The sequence below is a fragment of the Hetaerina americana genome, unplaced genomic scaffold (genome assembly GCF_022747635.1).
Source record: "Hetaerina americana unplaced genomic scaffold, ioHetAmer1.1.p SCAF_22, whole genome shotgun sequence".
Taxonomy (NCBI): domain Eukaryota; kingdom Metazoa; phylum Arthropoda; class Insecta; order Odonata; family Calopterygidae; genus Hetaerina; species Hetaerina americana.
Window position 1 is genome coordinate 6,781,662 of NW_027286786.1, and position 21,712 is coordinate 6,803,373.

At 38.8% G+C, this 21,712-nt stretch overlaps 1 protein-coding gene across 1 annotated transcript in view; it reads right to left on the bottom strand.

Annotated features, from left to right (window-relative positions):
* Pex23 (peroxin 23) overlaps positions 1 to 18,539 on the bottom strand; it is a 71,923-nt gene extending 53,384 nt beyond the window's left edge. Inside the window, exons 1-7 of the mRNA XM_071586362.1 lie at positions 18,351 to 18,539; positions 17,954 to 18,237; positions 17,692 to 17,884; positions 17,110 to 17,295; positions 12,896 to 13,051; positions 8,192 to 8,284; positions 3,745 to 3,934 (exon numbers count right to left, since the gene is read on the bottom strand). Coding sequence (XP_071442463.1) covers positions 3,745 to 3,934; positions 8,192 to 8,284; positions 12,896 to 13,051; positions 17,110 to 17,295; positions 17,692 to 17,884; positions 17,954 to 18,039 — 904 coding nt within the window. The 5' untranslated portion in view covers positions 18,040 to 18,237; positions 18,351 to 18,539. The remainder of the gene's footprint in view (positions 1 to 3,744; positions 3,935 to 8,191; positions 8,285 to 12,895; positions 13,052 to 17,109; positions 17,296 to 17,691; positions 17,885 to 17,953; positions 18,238 to 18,350) is intronic.
* Between the last annotated feature and the right edge of the window lie 3,173 nt (positions 18,540 to 21,712).

Consider the following 21,712-nt stretch of genomic DNA (forward strand, 5'->3'; position numbering starts at 1 on the left):
AGAGAAAACAAATGAAAGGAAAAATATTACTGCGATTTGAATAAATGATGAGTGTATTTCGGGTGACATAGTTTCTCACATTCTTACTCTTGAAAATGCACCCTCAGTTTAGAGGTCTGAAAATAAATGAAAACTGGAAAAATGCAAAATCTTGAGAATCAAACAGAGGGAGAAAGTAATGTGGGTGAAAATGAAACTGAGAGGAAAAGAGCAGCATGGGTGGCTTCAGTCTTTGTCTCCATGCATTCCCCGTTTTATTGCACCTTGCTTCCCGCAAAAGGGGAAGGGAGAGCACCTCTTTCTCCCCCCATGGATGGAGTATATGCGTACGGGTGGCACCACTCCTTTCCAGGGTTGGTTTTCCCAATGCCTTTCCATCTGCCCATCAACACAGGGCTTACTTAAGACTGCAAAATCTACAGTAACCACTTTTTACCCCTCAAAATTCGCTAAAATATGTGTCACGTCTTATGCACTGGTAGTAAAAAGTATGAGTCAAAATTTGTGCCTGAAGCTATATTAATATACACTTCTAAGTATTCTATTGAATAAATCTTTTATTTTTCTCTGTTCTGTAAGAATAATATGTTGAGTGACATATTGTTTGCTTCACTCTCAAAGAGAGAGCATTCGAGCAAAAGGAGTCCAGATCCACACACACACACACCCAACGCTATGATTTCTCCAGGGTGTGCACGTACATATGTGTTATTCGATTAGGCAAAGGCTGATGTAATCACATAATCCATTCCAATGTGAATGGTGCACCTCTTTAAGCTAAGCTCCCCTGGAATGTACGCTGGCAGTCTTGTTCAACCTTCACTCCTGTACAATGAGTTTCAGCGAAGCACTATCAGCCATATCTGACTCTTACCGGAGAGTTTATCACGCAGAATCCAGGGAGGCAAGAGGTGGCCATTGCTGGTTGGTCATCAAGAGCCTACTCAGGATGCACAATTGTGGATACTCACAATCATCGCATCAACAAATCAATGAACACATGGAAACAGCAGGGCGTTGCCTCATTTTCAAACATTGGAATGCATTTGTGAATAAAACATTTTCTTAGCAAGTCATCAAAGTTATATAACCATTGGGATTTCATGACAGATAATGCTAACTAAAAAACAACTCAGATTCTAATACTGTGTTGCATTCAAGCTAAGAGTGATTACATATGATAAAAAAACATGGAAACAGCAGCAGAGAGGAATTTCATATCACCTGAAAATATGATAAGCAATTGGCAAAGACATGAAGAGAAAGTTACGAATAGTAAACGCAACCTGTGACATGGAATTAAAAAATGGCCGGAACTAGAAGAAGAAGAGTTAAAAACTTGGATATTAGAATATATGGATTTTCAGCTTCCAAAATATTGACTCTTCAACAAGCTGGAGCGATTGCTACAAACTGGGACATTGGTGATGATGTAACAGGATCAACATCATGGTGTTCCAGATTCATGAAGAGAAATTACCTACATGGTTAGTATGAAAAATATCAGGAAAAGTTTTGAAAAAATAGATTTCAAATATTGCTGCAATACCTCAAAATTCATCATCGTACATCCCTTTAGCATTGACACTATTTTGTTAGAGGCTTTTCTATGACTCGAAGGCTCCCTGGTAAACGGATTACGGAAGGTTCTCAGGGGTACCCATTCAAGCTTCTTTGACAGCCCTTAGGGTCCCAGTAGTAGTAGTATTTAGGGGAGGCGACCTAGAGCTAAGGTCAACTGCACCATTAGGGATGGACAGGAAAGGATGAATGGTGGAGAAAAACCCAGCGTCAGAATTAGCTAACTCTTTATGAAAGGTACCAAGGGGTCCAGAGCTTAACGTCCCATCTGACGGACATACTCGAAGTGCCCTCCACAAAGCACCTCAAGTAGGGATCGAGATACCTCTGAAAAATATTTGATGCCACCAGGATTCGAACCCAGACCTCTGGGTGGGAAGCCGGTACAATAGCCACCACACCATCTCGATCCCATTAGGGTCCCACGGAGCTGTCCTTGGCGGGAATATTTTTATTCTTGGGAAAAGTGAATAGTTAGCAGGTGCCAAGCTGGGTCTGTAAGGGGGTTGGGAAATAGTCACGACGCTGGTGCAGAAGGCCTTCGCAAGCAGGAGATCTTTTGCATTGCCACATTTTTAGCATTAATGGTGTGCGCTGTCATCTTATCGATACCAATTCGATCTTCGATCCTGCACACACATAACTGACGGTCTGAAATCAGCACTTCACGCACACATCAGGAAAAATTTGTTATCCATACTTTTTATACAAACCTTGTACACATGAGGACTAAAACTAAAATAGCACCAATACATGCCAACAGAACATGGAGACAAGAGTACAGAGTTCCATAAATTAGTCATTAACACCAGAAAAAGAGAAAATTTGGAACTTGCACAATTAGGAAGAATGGATAAGGTCCCACTGACATTCAATGTACCCTCAAATAAAATATACATTATACAGGTGCAAACAGTGAAATTGTTAACATTTGTGGACATGAGAAAATACATCACATAGTCGCTCTGTGCCGATGGGACAAATTTGCCACCTCTTCTGATTTTCCAAATGAAAGTCTTTCCCAAGGAAAACATGGCTTCAGGTGTGTAGGTGCACATCCATCATAATGGCAGGATGGATAAAAGGAAAATGAAGTTGTGAATAATCAATGTGTGATCTACTAGGCATCCTGAACCCTGCCTTTCTAGTATGTAATCAGCCTCACAGTCACAGAACAAAAGCTGTGGAAAATGAAACCAACCAAGAGGAAACTCAGAACAGCTATAATTCCAGGTGGTCTGACGAGCCAGCTTCAATCTTTGGATATTTGCATTTAAAGGACTTGGAGATGGAGAAATGGAACAGTCTGATGCAGTCTACAAATTTCAAAGCGAATCCTTCAAGGAGGAGGAAGGGGCCTAGGCCTACTTTGCAGTTTCGGGAATGGGTCAGAACATCACGGAATGCTGTGAAATGTCAGAGCTGTATGATTTCTAAGAAATGCAACATCGTTAAGGTATTTCATAGCACAGAGGAGGATTTGTTCTATAGAGTTGCTGGAAGAGAGGTTTCCAGGGATTTTTCATGAGGCGAATTTCTGAGTTTTGAGAGACGATGAATAGGAATGATTCCATATTAAATTTTTAAGAAAATTAGTGCAATAAATCATTATGGATATTCAGAACAAATATAGAAATTAATTTCTTAAAAAACACGTACATAAAGAGGGGGCATGACTTATGTGCCGATATGTCCTAAACGCTGGAAAATGTGGTAACTATTAATAATAAACACGCAATGGTGAAATACCAATAGTGAATATATTTTCCCGCCAGTGAAGTTCACCTTAAGTTCAGCCACATGACATTGAGAAGTAGGTACATAAAATGTTCCAGATTTTACTCATGAGTAATCGTGATAGAAATGTTCCCAATAATGCGCTACTTTTCTTTGTCTCAAATGTTCACACAACAAAATAATTATTCACATTTTCAGGCATTACCACTCAGTATGCAAGAGTGTGAGCGTGAATGCGCCCTGAATTTCAGTCAATGAATCCTTTTGAACTTGATTCAATTTTTTAGAGCTCTGGTTTAATTTTAATCAGAGATTGATAATAATGAAACGTGACACACCCTCGGTAGTATTTTGGAATGAATTCAAGGCATGCAGGGGAGTGAAGTAAAGAGCACCAGTCTGGGGTTGATTGGGAAACACAAATACCTTTGGGGTGATCCCTTGCGACACCAGCTCGGACAAGTGCGTGGCCATTCCACAGAATGCACCAGGCGTCGCCCATCGGCCCCACGCCCACCTGCTTCACCTCCTGGCCTTCGCTGCCGTCACCCACCGCCACTTCTTCCCAGCAAACTCCTTCGGGACACATCCAGGTGATCCCGCTCCTGTACAGCACCTGCAGCGACAAAACAGTACGTTCGTCCCAAAGAGCACCAACTCACAGACTAGATTGAGGGAATATTTAAAACCCGCTCCTGCGAAACCCAATTAGGATTATTTACACATGATTTACTTTTATCGGGTGAGAGAGGTAGGCAAGTGGATGCCATCTTCTTAGATTTTCGAAAGGCATTTGATAAGGTTCCCCATGGTAAACTCATAAGTTAAAGGTCGCGGGTATAAACAAGGGCGCCATAAGTTGGGTTAAAGATTTTCTTTCAGAGCAGGAACAGAGGGTAGTCCTTGATGGCGCTAGTTCCGACAGCGTTCAAGATTCGTCGGGGGTACCTCAGGGAAGTGTAATCGGGCCGCTGCTTTTCTTGATTTTTGTTAACGATTTGAACCGCGAAGTGAAAAGTAAAATTAGGATGTTCGCGGATGACACAGTGATCTATCGGGAGATATCTGGGGATGAGGATCGTTTTATTCTAGCGCAGGATTTAGATTGCATTACTAAATGGTGTTCTAACTGGGGATTGACACTAAATTATAATAAATGTTCAGTGGCAAATTTCTTTAAAAGATCAACGGGATTTGCTTACAAATTAGCTGGAGGTGACCTAGCAGTAATTGATACGGTAAAATACCTAGGTGTTACATTCACAAAAGACTTAACTTGGGGGACTCACATACCTAAAGTCTGCGGTCAAGCATATAAAAAATTGGGATTTATTAGACGCATTGTCGGCAAAAGTGACCCGAAGGTCAAGGAATGTTGTTACCACGCTCTAGTAAGGCCTCATTTAGAATACGCATGCAGCATGTGGGATCCGAGTGAAAAAGGTCTCATTCGGGAAATTGAGAAGGTTCAACGCCGGGCAGCCCGTTTTGTAAAATATTCTTACGATAAAACGCAAAGCATCACCGAAATGCTCATGGATTTGGGGTGGGAACCATTGGCTGAGAGACGATTCAATGCAAGATTGAAATTATTAAATAAATTCAGATCTGCATGTTTCACCACCGAGGTCTCGCAAATTATTCGTACTCCTACATACATTGGTTGCTTGGATCATGCATATAAAATTCGGGAAATAGATGCCAGAACTAGCCGACTCAAGGACTCCTTCTTCCCACGGACAATACGGGATAGCAACTGCAGGGTTATAGATAGCAAAAATTCCACTTGCCACCCTCAGCGTCTAAAAAATAATTGGCTCTACTTAAATGCATGCTCTTCCACTAACCTTATGTATTTTGTTATAATAACCCTTTCTTTCCGAATGACCTCATTCGTGTTCTGTTCATCTGTTTTTAAGTTTCCCTTTCAGTCCCTCGTCCCTCTCCGTGGGGGGAAATTCCTGCTACCTGCAACGTTGGGTCGCATTCCCTGCATTTCACAGACTCTTTGGGGGGTAGAGTGTTTCATGGTGCATTTTCATGTGGTAGTGATGTTTCACATTCTTGCTTGTTGTGTCCTGGCTTGCGTGTTGTAGGATGGCTTTCGTGCTGCATCATGGGGTGCAGTTTTTAGTTGTTTTGCGGTATATGTGTTTGCATGAGTTTTGAATGAAGGGATTTTTGCATGAGTGTGTGCGCTGCTGTGGGTGTAATTTTCCGTGTTGTTTTTTTGCATGTGGTATTTTTCCTTTTTACGGTTGGTGACCTAACACCCCCTGCCACACGCCCTTGCGGCGGCTTGCGGGGTATTATGTAGATGTAGAATATTTACAACATGCACCAAACTCTTGATCACCCATTTTGCAGATTATCCACGCTTCTCCCTCTCTTCCCAACACCTCACAATTTTAATAAAAAAATACAATAATAAAAATAATTAGATGCTTTGAAATAATTGCATAATTAAAGAAAAATAAAAGCCTGAAATTCCTTGGCTTCCTTAAAAGTTTTTAATTACACAAAATCAAAAGTATTCAATGGTACATAATATTTTAATTTAAACATTTTTGCACTGCCCGTACTTTCCCAATATAGCTTCCACTAACCATAGTGTTTCTCTATATATATTCCTTTCCCCTCTCTTGACTCCTTCCTGGTTAAATTAATAATTTCCCTGTTTACCATTTATTGCTTGTGTGGATTTTCCATTTTTACTTCCTGATAGATCCTTCACCTTTTGTATACAGTGCACCAATTTTACTCTTACTTTGTAAACGTTCCATATCCTGGCACTGCATCTTCCACCGCTCTTCTTTTGCCTCATTAGTAACCTGACATCATTCATTCAACTCTTTGTATTCACTTCAACCTGTGTTTACATTCTTTGATTTCTTTCTCTCATTTATCTTTCAAATCATCTCATCTACATATAATCTATATCTTTCTCGATCTTTCCCCACTTACTGTTCCCATAGTTCGTTTGCCACTTTCAATATCCCTTTTATGACATGTTCCGAGTTTTCTTCGGCTGTAACCATCTCCCATTTCTCACTCATATTTTTCTTTTAAGTCTGCAGATTGTCCTTTCTTATTGACTCCGTTAACCTTTCTAAATTCCATTTCTTCAATAATCTTCCCTGTTTTATCCTTTTGAATACAATGTTAAACTTTCATAATCGTAAATTATAATCTTAATTAGCTCCTGGGAAACTGTGTGAATTAATGCTGATCTTCTTGTACCTCTACTTAACCATAATATTACCTAACTGATATCTTTCTGAATTCCCAAGCATTTTCCATGCATAATTTGCATGTTGTGATTTAAAGTAAGTACACACAATGATTAAATCCTATTTTCGGCAGGAGTCATTTCTCCCCACATACCTAAACCATAGTCCCCCACCTCATCACCATCTCTGCCTTTGCCTAGCGTCACATTCTAATCCCCCATAACTATCATTAGTTTCTCAGCAGGAACACAACCTACTATAACCGTTAAACTGATCGTGTACCCTATCGACTTCTTCCTCCCTATGATTAGTTGGTGGCATGTATGAGGGTGGTCTGAAAAGTTTCCGACCTAACAAAGATACAAGACATTTTTTCTGAAATTTTTGAGGTCGGAAATTTTTCAGACCACCCATGTATACCTCCACAATGACCAAGTTCATTGGCTCAGCTTTTACTTCTACTGATAATATTTTATCTTTATCCAATTTTATGTTTATAATGATCCTTCCTACTTAAAAAAATTACTGCCACCTCTCTTCTTCTGTACTGTTTATTATTAATGCTACAATAGTCCTGGCTACACTTCAATCTTACCTCCCACATCCCAAAGATATCTATACTTCTTCTCTTGCTTTACATTCCCTTATTTCTCTATCCCCAACAGCATTCTAACATCAATGAATAAATAAACTACGTATTTTTTCACACAAAATATACTGTTTATTTATTCAGTGATCATGAATTTTCATGAAGTTGAGCCTCAAACCATCAAATTCAGCATCCTCACATTCCAAGTCCCTCTCCTAACTAGTCCAGTCCTCTTCTTTGTGTTCTATGCTGCTGTGGTTGGATTCTCTTAGCTAGGATTTCATGAGATGATGACCATTGAAACCATAGCTTTCCCCCTGCCGGACACAAATCAATTGGGCCTGGCTGCCACGACTCTTTGTTATTCTACTGCCCATCCCATATAGGGTGTGGCACTTGGATCGGAACAAAGTTCAACTTGGAATTCCCAACATATCGTAGTTCCCCTGGAGGTCACGATTGGCGTTCTTGAAAGCTATAGGCATCTAGTAAACAGTCATAGCCTCAAAATGGCCAAGATGTTACCTACGAGTGCGGAGTACAATGAAAAAGCTGCTATTGTCGAAAGTGATCGCGCTGGGCATTCGCCCAGGGAAATAGTTTGACTCTTCTTTGTGTATCCCAGATCAACTGTTTACCATATTGTGGCTAAGTATAATGCTTTGGAGAAGTCTGGGGATGGTTTCACTAACCCGGCAAGGAAATCTCATTCGAGGAAATGGTGCTCGTCCAGATTTAAGCGCCCCACCCTGTAAATCTTAGAATAAATAAACTAAGTCGTTTCTCCATGTCTTCCTCAATAGTTTTTTAATGTGATACTATCACTCGTATGGCATTGGGTCAGATGCCTTTGCAGCTGCCTCACAGAGGGACAGATGCTGCTAGATGCACAAAACCTTCCACCCCATCAAGGTGGTATCCTCCCGACCATAAATATCAATCCCTAAAACGATACCATTTAAACCCTCTCACAAGGTTATCAATGAACATATTAATTCCCTTTTCTATTGGAGATGGTCCAGCTTGTTAAGATTCTTGTTGGTGAAATACGTACTCTTCCTTTGGCTGTCACAGCCCACACCGACAGATGGCCTTTTGGTGCACCAACAATGAACTGACCGCCAACACATATGTCAATAAAAGGTTCCTGAAAGAAATGAATGAGAAAATGAATAAATCAACTGCATATAAAATAAGCAACTACCAAAAAATTGAAAGTTATTCATTAATAATAATAATAGATTTTATTTATCCAGCGATCAAGTAGTTACAACTGTTACACTTGACACAAGACACGTCAGGGGAAAGTGACAAAATACATTTGTGGATACAAGACACATTCCAGGCATTATCAAGAAATTCAGCAATTGAATAAAACATTTCTAATTTTAAGAACCTAAGTAGATTGACTTTAAATGCAGCCACACTTTTATGGGCCTTAATCTTAGCTGGGAGTTTATTATAAAGTTGAAGGCCCATACAATTTGGGCCAGCAGCTGCATTTTTCGTACGCACATATAAAACGTGCAGCTGCTCACTCTGCCTTGTGGAATATTTGCGGATATCGCAATTTTTCACATACTCAGATTTCTTTTTGTATATACTACTACATGAAAAATATAAATACATGGCACTGGCAATACATCCAATTTTTTAAACAGGGGACGGCAAGGGTTGTGCAAAACTCATTAGCCGAATGGCTCTTTTTTGGACCCTGAAAATAGCCAAGGCCTTCGATGATGAACCCACCAGTAAAGGATACTACAGGCTATGTGAGAATAAAATTCACCATAGTATAGTGCACAGAGAACAGCCACTGAAACTGTGGATCTAATGGACCTTACTGAAAAGCAGGCCGAGCTTAACTTACTGATTAAAGTACTTATGTGATCATCCTAAGAGATTTGAGAATTGATGTGGAAACCCAAAAATTTGGTATTTTGTACCTGTGGGATCACCTTCCCATCAACTTCAATAGAAAGTACTTTGCTTGCTTTATTTTTATTTGCAAAATATATTAGGTGAGACTTCTCTATATTCAAATCTAGGAAATTATTACGACACCAAGAGAGTAAGGTGTGGCTAACCTGTTTACACTTAACTATCAATTCATCAAAAGTAGGCGATACAAGAATAATGTTGGTGTCATCAGCATATAACAAGGGGGTAGCACCGTTTATATGTTGAAAACTATCAACAAGGTCATTTATATATAAGAAAGAAACAAGACAGGCCCAAGAACAGAGCCTTGAGGAACACCTCGATTACCTTAGGGCATTAGGACCTTACTTGGGGAAACAAAAGATGTACCATTTTTAGAAACAACCACGTGTTGTATTCTATCACTATCATTCTATTCCATTATGCAGTTAAATGTGATAAATCAATTAATTTTCAATTGATTTTTGATTTAATACAAAAAATGCCTCAATTTACCTTTGATGACACAATGGCTACTACATGATGATTTTATCTTAATATAACCTTTACCACGCCTGTATAGCCTTACTACTCGAAATTAGTGCTAATGACAATTAACACCTAATTTAAACCAGAATAGAACACATACAACAATAATGTTCCCTATTGTAACATTAATATTATTTTTTTAGTTGGTAGTTACTGTTTAAAGTAACTTTTGGATGGACACAGACTGAACATCTCAACATTTCTATGACTCACTTGATGAGATACAACGCCTTGGACCAATTGGAAATTGTCCAACGAGTAAAGAAGACAACCCCTCTCCTCAATGACATGCAATTCACTTCTTCCTCCCCCCTCCTTTCCATCAACTTTCCTTGGTAAACTTTGTCCACGCGTGACACACAACGGCCTCCTTCCTTGAGTGCTTTCTCCTCCCCCCCCCCCCCCCAGTGTGTGAGTTAAGTGGGGGTATTCCACCACCACCCTTCCAGAAGGGCCTAATCCTTGGCCTCCAAACCCAGCCCACCTACTGGTTTCGTAGTAGTAGTAGTAGTATTTAGGGGAGGTGACCGACAACTGAGGTCATTTGCCCCATAGGGCATGGACAGGAAAGGATGAAGGGTAGAGAGAAACCCGGCGTCGGCATTAGCCTACTCTTTACGAAAGGCGCCAAGGGGTCCACAGTTTAACGTCCCATCCGACGGATGGCATACTCACTCAAAGTGCCCTCCAAAAAAGCACCTCAAGTAGGGATCGAGATACCACTGAAAAATATTCAACACCACTGGGATTTGAACCCAGGCCCTCAGGGTGGAAAGCCAGTACGTTAGCCCCCGCACCATCTCGATCCCCCTGGTTTCATCCCGCCTACCGATGGTTTATTGGAGACTGCTGCCATCCACCCAATAGGACCTCTTCGCACCCTAATACTATATATACTGTGTTTTTTAACAAGGTCAAAACGCTGTTTCCGCTATTTCTTGTAAATGTCTCCCTTGCCTTCCCCCCTCGCTTCCTACCACGTCCTCTCCACCCCTTCCAATATGTATATTAGTCTGCACACAACTTCAGTTTGTTACCTGATGATGATGTAATATATCGAAACCCGGTCGTAAAATAAAAATTTTATCAAGTGGAAAAGTGCTTCGATCAGTTATTCGCTAAGTCAAAACTTGTTTTACAAACTATAACATGTGCACCCTGGCAGGAATCATAAATTTCTGCTGATTGAAACACAATCACTGTGTCAGGCCGAGATATATTCACCTTACCCTTGTGCACACATTGCTAATGACCCATTAATAAAATAATCTGGGAGGTTGTTTATGTACGCAAGGAAAAGTACGGACCCCAGAATAGATCCTTGAAGGACACCACACTCAATTATTAAGGGATTAGAGATTGAAAATGATTTTGATTTAGCTGAGTATAATTAAAAGTGTTTGTGATATTCCTGTAAGAAAAGATTTCTTCCATTGGTTGCTATCCCAGAAATTCTGTTTTTCTCAAGTTTCCTCAAGTAGTACTGTATCATCAACTGAGACAAAAGACTTTATAGAGTCATACAAAACACCAATTACATTACTCCGTCAAGTTCAAGTACGATATCATGAATGAATAAATATATATAGCAGTTTCACTTGATTTATTTTTTATGAAGCCAAATCAATTATCAGAAAGAATATAGAGGATACTCGAGAAGTATAGCAATATACTGTACATAACTTGTTCCAGAATCTTGGAGATAGTATGGAAATAGGTCTACAAATATCATATACAGGCTTCACTTCGTGGAAGTATTTATTATCCATACTAAAAAGACTATGTACTTTTCCACAGATTTTTATTGCTACATAAAAAAAAAATCTGGGGAAAAGTACAAACACTTTTTAGTATGGATACAATTATTCATGTTTTGTGGGTCACCTCCTTTGAACACCTGGAATACTTAAGCTACTTTAATCTATTTGGGAAGATGTCTGAAGATGTTCATTGACTGCATTCGAAATAAGATGAATCATTAAAGAATTGTCAATGCCTTTTAGTAGAGATCATGGTATATCATCATATCTGGCTGAGTATTTCTGGCTTATTTTTTAATTGTACTATCAATTGCCCTGCCATTTGCAGGATGAAGAAAGAAAGTTTTAGCATTGAGAGGCATACCATGCAATAGTTAATTAGCTCTTGGTTGGTGACTTTTGCTTTTAGGCAGTCTGGTTAAGGAATGAGAATATTTTCATTCAGTAGATTAGCAATACCATATTGGTAGGTGCCAAGAGAATTATTAAGAGATAGAGCATTTGTACTCAACAACTGAAATTTTTTTAGGGCAGTATATCATTAAAAAATGAAGTTCCAAGCAGATTTACTATAATTTTTAGAGGAATTAATTACGAACATATTATAGTTCCTATTAGTCTGAATCACCCAATTATTGTTTCTTTTTGATGGACTAATGATAAGATCACAGTTGGGCAGAGTCATTTGATTCCAGATTACTGGAGAAATTTTTTAGATTAGCAGAGGAAGCCCTTATTTCTGGAGTTACCCATTGGCAGTTTGTTTTCTGAGGGACAGGTGTTTTTACAGGCATCAGTGGGAAGCATACATCAAAGTAATGCTAGAAAATCTCATGGAAGAAATGGATATTAATGAAAATCAGAATAACGTATTCCAAGATTTCCAACCGAACCATTAGGGGGGCAATATTTTTTAAGAATTACGTTGTAATTAGGTGATTTTCCTGGTGGCAATGATCAAGTTTGGTCAAAGATAACTCTTACAACGAAAGTTACATACATATACGCACTAGAAAAACAGATAAGAGACAAAAATTCTTACATACAATGACACTTCCACATCACATACAAAATGCCGTCCACATCACAAACAAACAATGTTTTTATAACTACAACGAAGTTTATTACCCAGGGACTGCTTTACATTTACATACTTGAAACTTCTAAAATTGGATGGAAAGGGCTCAAACAAACCTCCAGGCAGCTGGTTCCAATCAATAATAGTACTATTTAAAAAAAAAGAGTATTTTTTTTTGTTTTTTGCATCCTTATTTTTATTTTGAAACTATGGTCGTTTTTTCCCTTAAAGTAAGGCTTTTCTCTCTCTTTCCATAAATCTTCCCACGCTTCATCCTTTTTAACAATTCTATACATCGTGCCTAACCTACTCCTACCCACCAATATGTTTAGGGTCCTAACATATTATGGTCCATATGATGAACTAGTAGCATGGAGTGTTAGTTGTAGTAAAGACATTCTTTGCCAACTTGAATTTCATATAATTATTAAAATGCAATTTTTTGTTTCACCTCAGCGGGATCCTTAGCATTCAGTGGAGGCAAGGCACTCCAGGCATCCACGGCGGCATACACTCGGTGCCGTACCCACTTCCGGCGACGAACACATGACGACCAGGATTTCTGGGGGTGATACACTGCAGGGAAGTCCACGGCATAAGTCCATCCCTTCAAAGGAAAGGAAATGAATGACATTGAATTTGATTGACATCACAATGAACAGTAATTTTGCACATTAATCCAACATTATAATGGATTCCAAGAAACTGGGGGAGATGCCGCAACAGTAACTTTAAACAGAGTCATCCGCTAATATGCATTCCAATGCAACAATTTCAAAGAGTAAAAATTATTCGCCTTGACCAAGATTCAGACCTGGATCCCACAGTGTCTGGCCAAGTGCTTCGGCCAGTTGAGCTATCAATGCATCCTATTTTGGAATTTAAGAGGACGCCTTGATAGCTTAACTGGCTAAAGCACTCAGCCAGACATCAAGGACTCTGGGTTTAAATACCGGCCAAGGTAAATAATTTTTACACTCTGAAATTGTTGCATTATAATGGATAACAAGATGTTGGTTGGCAAGTGAGTAGAGCTTTTTCACATTATTTGAGGCATTTTTTGACAATAATTTTGGTAATAATAAGTTAATTTGCACAAGATTGGTGCACAATATCATCATGGAACATAAAAAATAGGAATTCAGAGAAAGATTCATTTTCAGAGAAAAAAAATACACGTTTTTATCATATTAACCTTTTGCACTCGGATGTCGAGTGTGACTTGACACGGTTAGCAACGGCAGCAGCTCGTATGTCGAGCCACACTCGACACGGAGTTTCACCACGAGGGGAATTGGGATTTTTGTCTATTTTTCCAATAACTTTTCTTGCAATCATCTGCATGAAAGGAAAAGGAAAGTTAAAGCTTAATTAATAGCATGGCTTGTTTTATTAATGAATACTATCGACCAATGATGTCATCGTCGACATAAATACCGTTTCCCAAAGGATGCCACCACCTACGCATATGTTTTTTCTTATCTATTTACTGTGCTGTAATTTCTTTTTCATTTCTATTGTTTGCCCTTCTTTACTTGGAAGCCAGCTAAATGTGAAGCAATGTCTTTTAGAGATTATCGGTGTCTGAAAAAAGATCGCCAGAATGTAAAGTTACCTCAGTCAGCTGATCCTTAGTTCATTGCTTTCTAGTTTGGACTCTTTCATTTCCTTTTCTTCCTAGTGTCCGCTGTCTCATCAAATATTCTGCCTGCTCTTTTCCTATCTATTGCATAGTCAGGAATCTTGAGTAGGAGGGTCCAAGATATGATCTATTATACTCATAGTAAAACACGAACCTTAGGCCTTTTTCCTTTGTCGTGCTTTTTTGAGGTTGCATCATCCTCCTGTGGTAAAAAAACCCTTCCTTATCTTAGTCTCCGAGGTTTGCTTACGTTTCTAGAAGCATAACGCAGGTGTTTTCCCTAATGACAGAGGGTTCTCTTACAACAGATGCTTTCCCTTTAGTTGGACGAATGCTTTGCCAGCAAGTAGTTGCTCATTCTGAACGATTTTCACCTCCTCACAATGGATAAGTATTCCAAAGAATTAGAAAGCAGCGATGAAGAATTTTACATCGAAACTGACAAATTTATCAACAAATATAAAAGTGACAAAAATGAGTTATCTGAGAATGCTTTTGGAGATGATGAACCAGCCGCTGGTCCAAGTGGAACTATGGAAAGGAAAACATCCAAAGATCAGGGTGAATGTACTGACAGCGACAGTGATGTTGAATTCATACCGACAAAACGAAGATGCACAATTGTTTATTCAAGTGATAGTGGTAGAGATATAGGTGATAGTATTGTGCATTCGGGCATAAGGCCCAGTGGAAGTAGTGTTAATGGTGGAAAACCAGAAAAAGAAAAGTGGAATGCTGTACCTGTGAATGACCACGAGCCTAGCAGAATCCCCTTCTCCACTGGTCAGTTACGTGTTGGACCTCAAGTTCCTTCTGGATGTGTCACGCCAATAGAGTTTTTTCAGTTGTTTTTTACAGACACAATGATACAAAATATAACGGAAGAAACTAACAAGTATGCTAGGCATAAAATTAGCCAAAAAGAACTATCGCGGCGATCCACTTGGAATAATTGGTAAGATGTGACGATTGCGGAAATGAAGGCTTTTCTTGGCGTAATACTAAATATGGGTGTATTGAACCACCCTAACTTACAGAGTTATTGGTCCACGGATTTTGAGTCTCATATACTATTTTTTCGAGCTGTTTTCAAAAGAGAAAGGTTCTTGCAAATATTTTGGATGTTACACTTGAAAAATGATCAAAAGTCAAGTAAAGATTTGAGAACAAGAACCGAGAAACTGCTTCTTGTCATACCTTGAAATGAAATTTAGGGAGAGATTCTGCCCTGGAAGGAAGATTTCTGTTGATGAGGCTGTTGTTGGTTTCAAGGGAAAGATACACTTCATCACATATAATCCTAAAAAGCCGACAAAATGGGGTATTCGTCTATATGTCCTCTCAGATTCCAAAAGTGGTTACGTACATTCATTTGTCCCTTGTTATGGTGGAATAACAACTGAAACATTGATGAGACCTGATCTCCCTTTCAATAGCAGAATAGTTTTAGAACTGCATGAAAGATTGAAGATCTCAGAATCTGGTTCTCAAGGCTATCATTTCTTCACTGACAGGTATTACACTAGTGTCACTCTTGCAAGGGAATTGCTGAAGGAAAAAACACACTTGACAGGGACAATAATGCCCAATAGGAAAGATAATCCACCTGTGATCAAACATCCAAAGCTAAAGAAAGGAGAGACAGTGGCTCACAGGGATGAAAACATAATGCTCCTTGCATGGAAAGACAAGAGGATAGTCACAATGCTCAGTACGTGGGACACTGCAGAGACTGAGTCCATGGAAAGGAGAGTTCGTGGTGGTGGGAATGAAATAGTTTTCAAACCCAAGGTTGTGACAAATTATACCAAGTTTATGGGGGGAGTTGATAGAGCGGATCATTACGCAAGCACCTACTGTTTCACGAGGAAAACTCTAAAATGGTGGCGTAAATTGTTTTTCTGGGGGCTTGAGGTCAGTGTTGTAAATTCATTTATATTGTATAAAGAATGCCAACAAAGAAAAAATGAAAAACCGATCTCGCATGTGAAATTTGTTAGGAAACTAGTACACCATCTCGTTGGAGAATTCCCAGATGGTACACAAACTTCCAGGGTTAGATTACCATCCACAAGCATAGAGCAACGTTTAGATGGAAAACTCCATATAATCACACCTCACCCTAACAAAAAACATAAAGATTGTGCGGTTCGCTCTGACCGAAAAATCAAAGGAGGAAGGAGAGAGACGATGTATATCTGTGAGACGTGTGAATGTAAACCAGGTCTTCATGTTGGTGAATGCTTCCAAAAATATCATACCATGAAAAATTATAGAGTTTAAATTATGGTTTATCAATAAATTTATCAATAATTATGTCAAAAAATCCAAATGAATAAGTTTGTCTGAAAAGAAACTCCAGTTTTTCATTCTAGTGCCACGCTTAGTAAATTTTGGGTATTTAAAAAATTGAATCCCGAGTAGACTAAGGCAATCGAGAAAAAAGCACCCGAGTGCAAAGGGTTAACATACACACAGCTCATGTCTACAAAAGTTGTATTTTGCACACGTGTGTCATATTCCATCATTAATGAATTCAGACACACTGTAACAATTTTTTCCAGTTAAAATTTTGTTATTTGTCTTTTAAACTGAATTATGTTGGCTCTTTATTTCTCTTGAACACCATTTCTCTGAGAGTAATTTAATGTCCTAGTTAAAGGGACAGTTACGAGTCAAAGCAATTGAACTGGAAGGTGCAAATAGCAGAAAAACTCATCATACGACACCAGAAACTAGGGAGGAAAACTGGAAGGTAAAAGGCTCGTTGGAATAAAAATTGTACTAGAAAAATAATATTAATAATAACAACATTTGGCTTTCTCAATTAGCAAATGAAATGCTACTATAAAATAAGTAGATATTGCTTGAAAAAGGCTTCATCCATCATTCACTAAATGCTAATGACACCAATAACCACAGAATCATCCCAGATGGACAGGATAAATGTAAAGCCTAATTAGAGATAAATAAATCAATGATTAATTTTCAGGTGTGACACAACTCATTAAATCATCAGGCACCTCTGCATCCAAGGGTTGTCCATTTAGGGATGCTTCAACACGCCATGAGCTCTCCTCCCATTTCCAGGCTAGTGAGGGCAAATGCACATTTTCCAGCTCACGCCGCTGTAAACCATCTTCAGATGAAAAGTTGGGGCGATCTGTGGGGAGCAACTTTTTGCTATAGCCATCTCTGGGAAACCAGCGCTGAAATAAATGCAATTCTATGATGAGTTACATGGTACTCCACACAACTTTATGAAAATTCATCATGAATCATGAACAAAGTTTTCATTTTTCCCAATCTGCAATAACTTGAGCTGCCATACTTAAAACAAAACAATCTTAATGGCAGCAGAATCGACAACTAGGCTCAAGTATTTAATACGTATGATTCACCAATATCTTTAGTTAAAAAATACATGCCAACAGGGAAACTGATTTAAACATTATAAACAAACTCCAAAAACTATAATATAGTTAATTTTATTCATCACATGACATAATAACATTCCATACACATAAGACATTTAACCAAATTAGTACATGGAATTTCATAATTTCACTAACGGTTGATTACCAATGCAACAATTATTCACATACCTGATTTTCAAAAGCTTCTTCCTTTATACGAATCGGTAAATCTATTGAATGAACTAATACATATATCTGACGATCGCCACCAAGTGCCCAAACACTTCGACCGCCAGCTGAAGCTTGCTTCAACTCCACTCCTAGGTAGGGTAACTCCTGCCAAGTGACATACTCATTTTCTGACCCGTCATCGAAATCTTCACTGAAATATGAATGAAAGTAGTGAGATGAAAGCAAATTGATGGGCTAACCCTAACATCAGTATAGTTACCTGTCACCAGTGCATCCAGAATGCCCATCATGTGGTGTAAAGAGTCTGTACACTCTGCCATCATTGCTCACAGCAAAAAGTGGCATTCCTCAGAATGCTTATGGCATGCGTGTCTTCACAGTTATCAAGGAAATTAATGAAATAATAACATAAAGGAGCTTAAACTGAGGGATGTCACCATTATTAGGTGATTGATAAGATTATACATGAAGTGATGACCAGTTTTGATAGGTTGTTACCTCCGAGTACTTTTAGATAGGGTTGGCATTCGACGATGACCACACCTGTAAATTCCACCGCATAAAAATGAATTTATACTGAATATAAGTAGCTGAGATAACGGAGCAACATTTTTAAAACCACTACAACATATCAACGGTAACTTAATTAGACTTACGATGCTGGATAATTTTGGCCTTATAAATACAAACGATACAAGTACATCAACAGCATTCTACGTTTTTCAAATACTATGTTAAAATTATGACGATAGGCTAAAGTATTCAAGCCCCATCCAAATTGTTTACGAATGATGTGACCGTTTTAATGTGACAATACGTGAATGCTTCGTACAAATCCAACTCAAGTTGGGACACCTAAGGAACCCTACGAGATAGTAATGCCATCTATGCAACTAACAACTATATAAATAATGAAAAGATGACATACGAATTAAGAGAGGATCATATGGAAGGGCGGTGAAAGGCGGCGGTGGCCTCAAAACGAAATGGCGATATTACTAGAGAGGTGGTATTTTCAACTAATTTTTATGATTCGACACGCGATGCGGTTCAAGCCTGGCTCCAAGCGATTTGAAATCCGACCTCATTTTTTCAAAACGAACAGGGATACCACAATAAACCAAATACATCCGTGGACTTGGTTGGCGCCATAATAATTCCCTCTGCTGTAAGAAAACTGGTTTGCTGTTTATTTCGCTTGCGATTGCAATTTGCGTGAGTATGCTCCCCGTCGGATGGAATGTTATGCTGCGGACCCCTTGGCGCCTTTCATTAAGAGTAGGCTAATGCCAATGCCGGGTTTCTCTCCACCCTTCATCCTTTCCTGTCCATCTCCTATGGCGCAAATGACCTCGGCTGTCGGTCGCCTCCCCTATATACTACTACCGCTATATTCTTCTACCTTGATTTGTATGATATTTTTCATTAAATGCTTAATATTGGGATTGGAAATATGGGTTGAAAACAAATGTACCTAATTAAAACAAAGATGTGGTTTTCCTGAAGGAGGAAGGCTAAGGTAGATGTTAAAATAGGAGGAAAAAAACAAGGACATGTGGAGTTGCTCACGTATCTCTTTATTGTTTTGGACCAAAATGGTTTAAGTAGTGTGGACCTGAGGGGAAGAATTTTGTTAGACTACAAAGCTCTCTCAAGAAGGAGGGAATTGATGACTGGGACATTTGAGTGAGGATGATTAGAAAAGGCTTGTCAAACTTTAATATGGAGGGCAATGTATGGTTTGGAAACATGGTCATTGAAGCAGGATGATAGGCGTAGATTGGAGGCTTTTGAAATGCTGGTGTGAGAAGGATGGAGAAGGTGACGTGGGCAGAAAGGAAAACAAATGAGATGGGGCTGGGTATGGTGGGCAAGGGACAGAAGTACATTGGAGAGACAGGAGACTAATCCACAACCTGTGCATGTGTCAGACTGCTCGGGTACAAGTTGGGGATTTAGAGTCCGAATGGGTCGTGTTGGGAAGGGGAGTAAGGCAGGGTTGTCCATTGTCACTGATGCTGTTCTACTGTAAGTATGTGTGGAGGAAATGATTAAAGAGAAGGGGTTGCAAGCATTGTTGAGTGAATTGTAAATTCAAAGCAATAGATATAGGATGAGAATAAATGTAAATTTCCCATGTAATTATTATTCTCTTCCCATGCAAATCCTTGAACTTATTTGTTCGCTCCTGTTTTAAACATTTTAGTATCTACACTCATCTCCTGTCGCTTGTTCCCTATCCTCAATATCCAGCAACCAGAAGCACACATCAAAACTTCAAATCAAAGTCTTATCTTATCTCCTATTTACACTTTTGCTTTACAAGTTCTGTGATATCATCAACCTCCTAGTCAAATCTTCCTTCTAGCAATGCATTTCTTCTTTTACTTTCATTACCAAGTTCCAAAAGCAAAGTAGGCAAACCTACGAACGTGGACCCGGTGGGAGACCTGAATAATCTTGGAAAAGTTCCAAAAGCTTTCCTCAAAGTATCTCATAGTAAATAACACGCACAGCTGGAAGCTTATTGGATAGATAACAATATCCTGGGCTGGATTAAAGACTTGTTTAATATTTGGATATGAAGAGTAGTCATTGATAGTGTTAGCTATAATGCAGCAGAAGTCACTTCAGGTGCTCCCGAGGGAAGTGTTCTCGGACTTTTTTTAATTCCTTCTTTATGTCAACGACATTAACTGCGTAGTTAATAGTGAGATAAGTTTAATTGCTGGCAATACCGTGGTTTATAGAGATACCTGTCATCCTGAAGATAAAGTAGCATTAGCAGTTGACGTAAATGCTGTACAGCACTGGTGGAACACTTGGCAATTTGAATTAACCAAAAAAGGGCTTAGTGGTTAATTTTTGGAATTTTTGGAGCAGAGTTCCCTCCCGGATGCCAACTGCATCAGGAACATCAAAATAGAAAGTATACAGGTACTATCCTCACCCACGGCCTCTCCTGGGTGGAACCCAAACAGGAATTATTTGGACAAGCTAACAAAATATTAGTATTAATTTGAAGAGTACTGGGTAAATGTGTTGAAAATATCAAAGAGAAATATTATTATTTCCTGATTAGGCCTCATTTAGGATAGTAGCTGTAAGTATATTGGATCCTCATGAAGTTGTATTGATTGCCGAATTGGATCATGTGCAGCTTAAAGGGGCTAGATTTGTAAAACGTTGTTATGATAAAATTAGTAGTGTATCAAAATTATTAGAGCAGCTAGGCTGGGAATTAATCGCAGCTAGGTAGGAGAGATCTTGTCAATATAATATGAGAGATCAAGTTTAGACCAGGTATATGTAGCATGAAAATTTTCCCACAAACGATATGGGATAAGAATAATGCTACCCGGCTGCTCTAGAAAGAAAAGCATTTTGTGTCAAAAGCAGTCTAGTTTGTAATCACACCTGCCACACACCCTAGCAGTGGCTTGCTGGTCACTATGTTATAATAATGTCTGATACACTTTCTGAATATGTGAAAGGGTTTAATTTGTTACAATATATATCCTTCAATGTTGCTTTTTGAGCTATACGACCTCAAATAAACCATCAGGTTAAATAATAAACTTTGCTGTGTAGTTATATCAAAATGGCCATTTTTTAATTTATAGTTACATAATTATGCATGGCTATTTAAAATGTAGGGAGACAGTAGTTTTGGGTGGCGTGTGAGGATAGACTTTGTTGGTGCTTGGAAGATCAGTATACCATAGTCCTACTTGATCAATAGATCACGGCTAGTGAAGTAAAGTGTGTTGGAGCTATTCCATTCAAAAAAAGAGTTCCCCTAGTTGTGGTATTATTCCACGCCTCATGCAAAATTAAAACAGGCCACATCAGTGGTCCCAAGAATCATTTTCTTTAAAGAAAGAGCTTCATCCAAATCCAAGTAATTGCTTTCTAATATGAAAACAATAAAAAATTACAAATTGTAAATAATAAAAACAAAAATAGGACAAAAACTGTCTTATTTGCAAAACAAATGCTACCACTACTGTAGTCGATT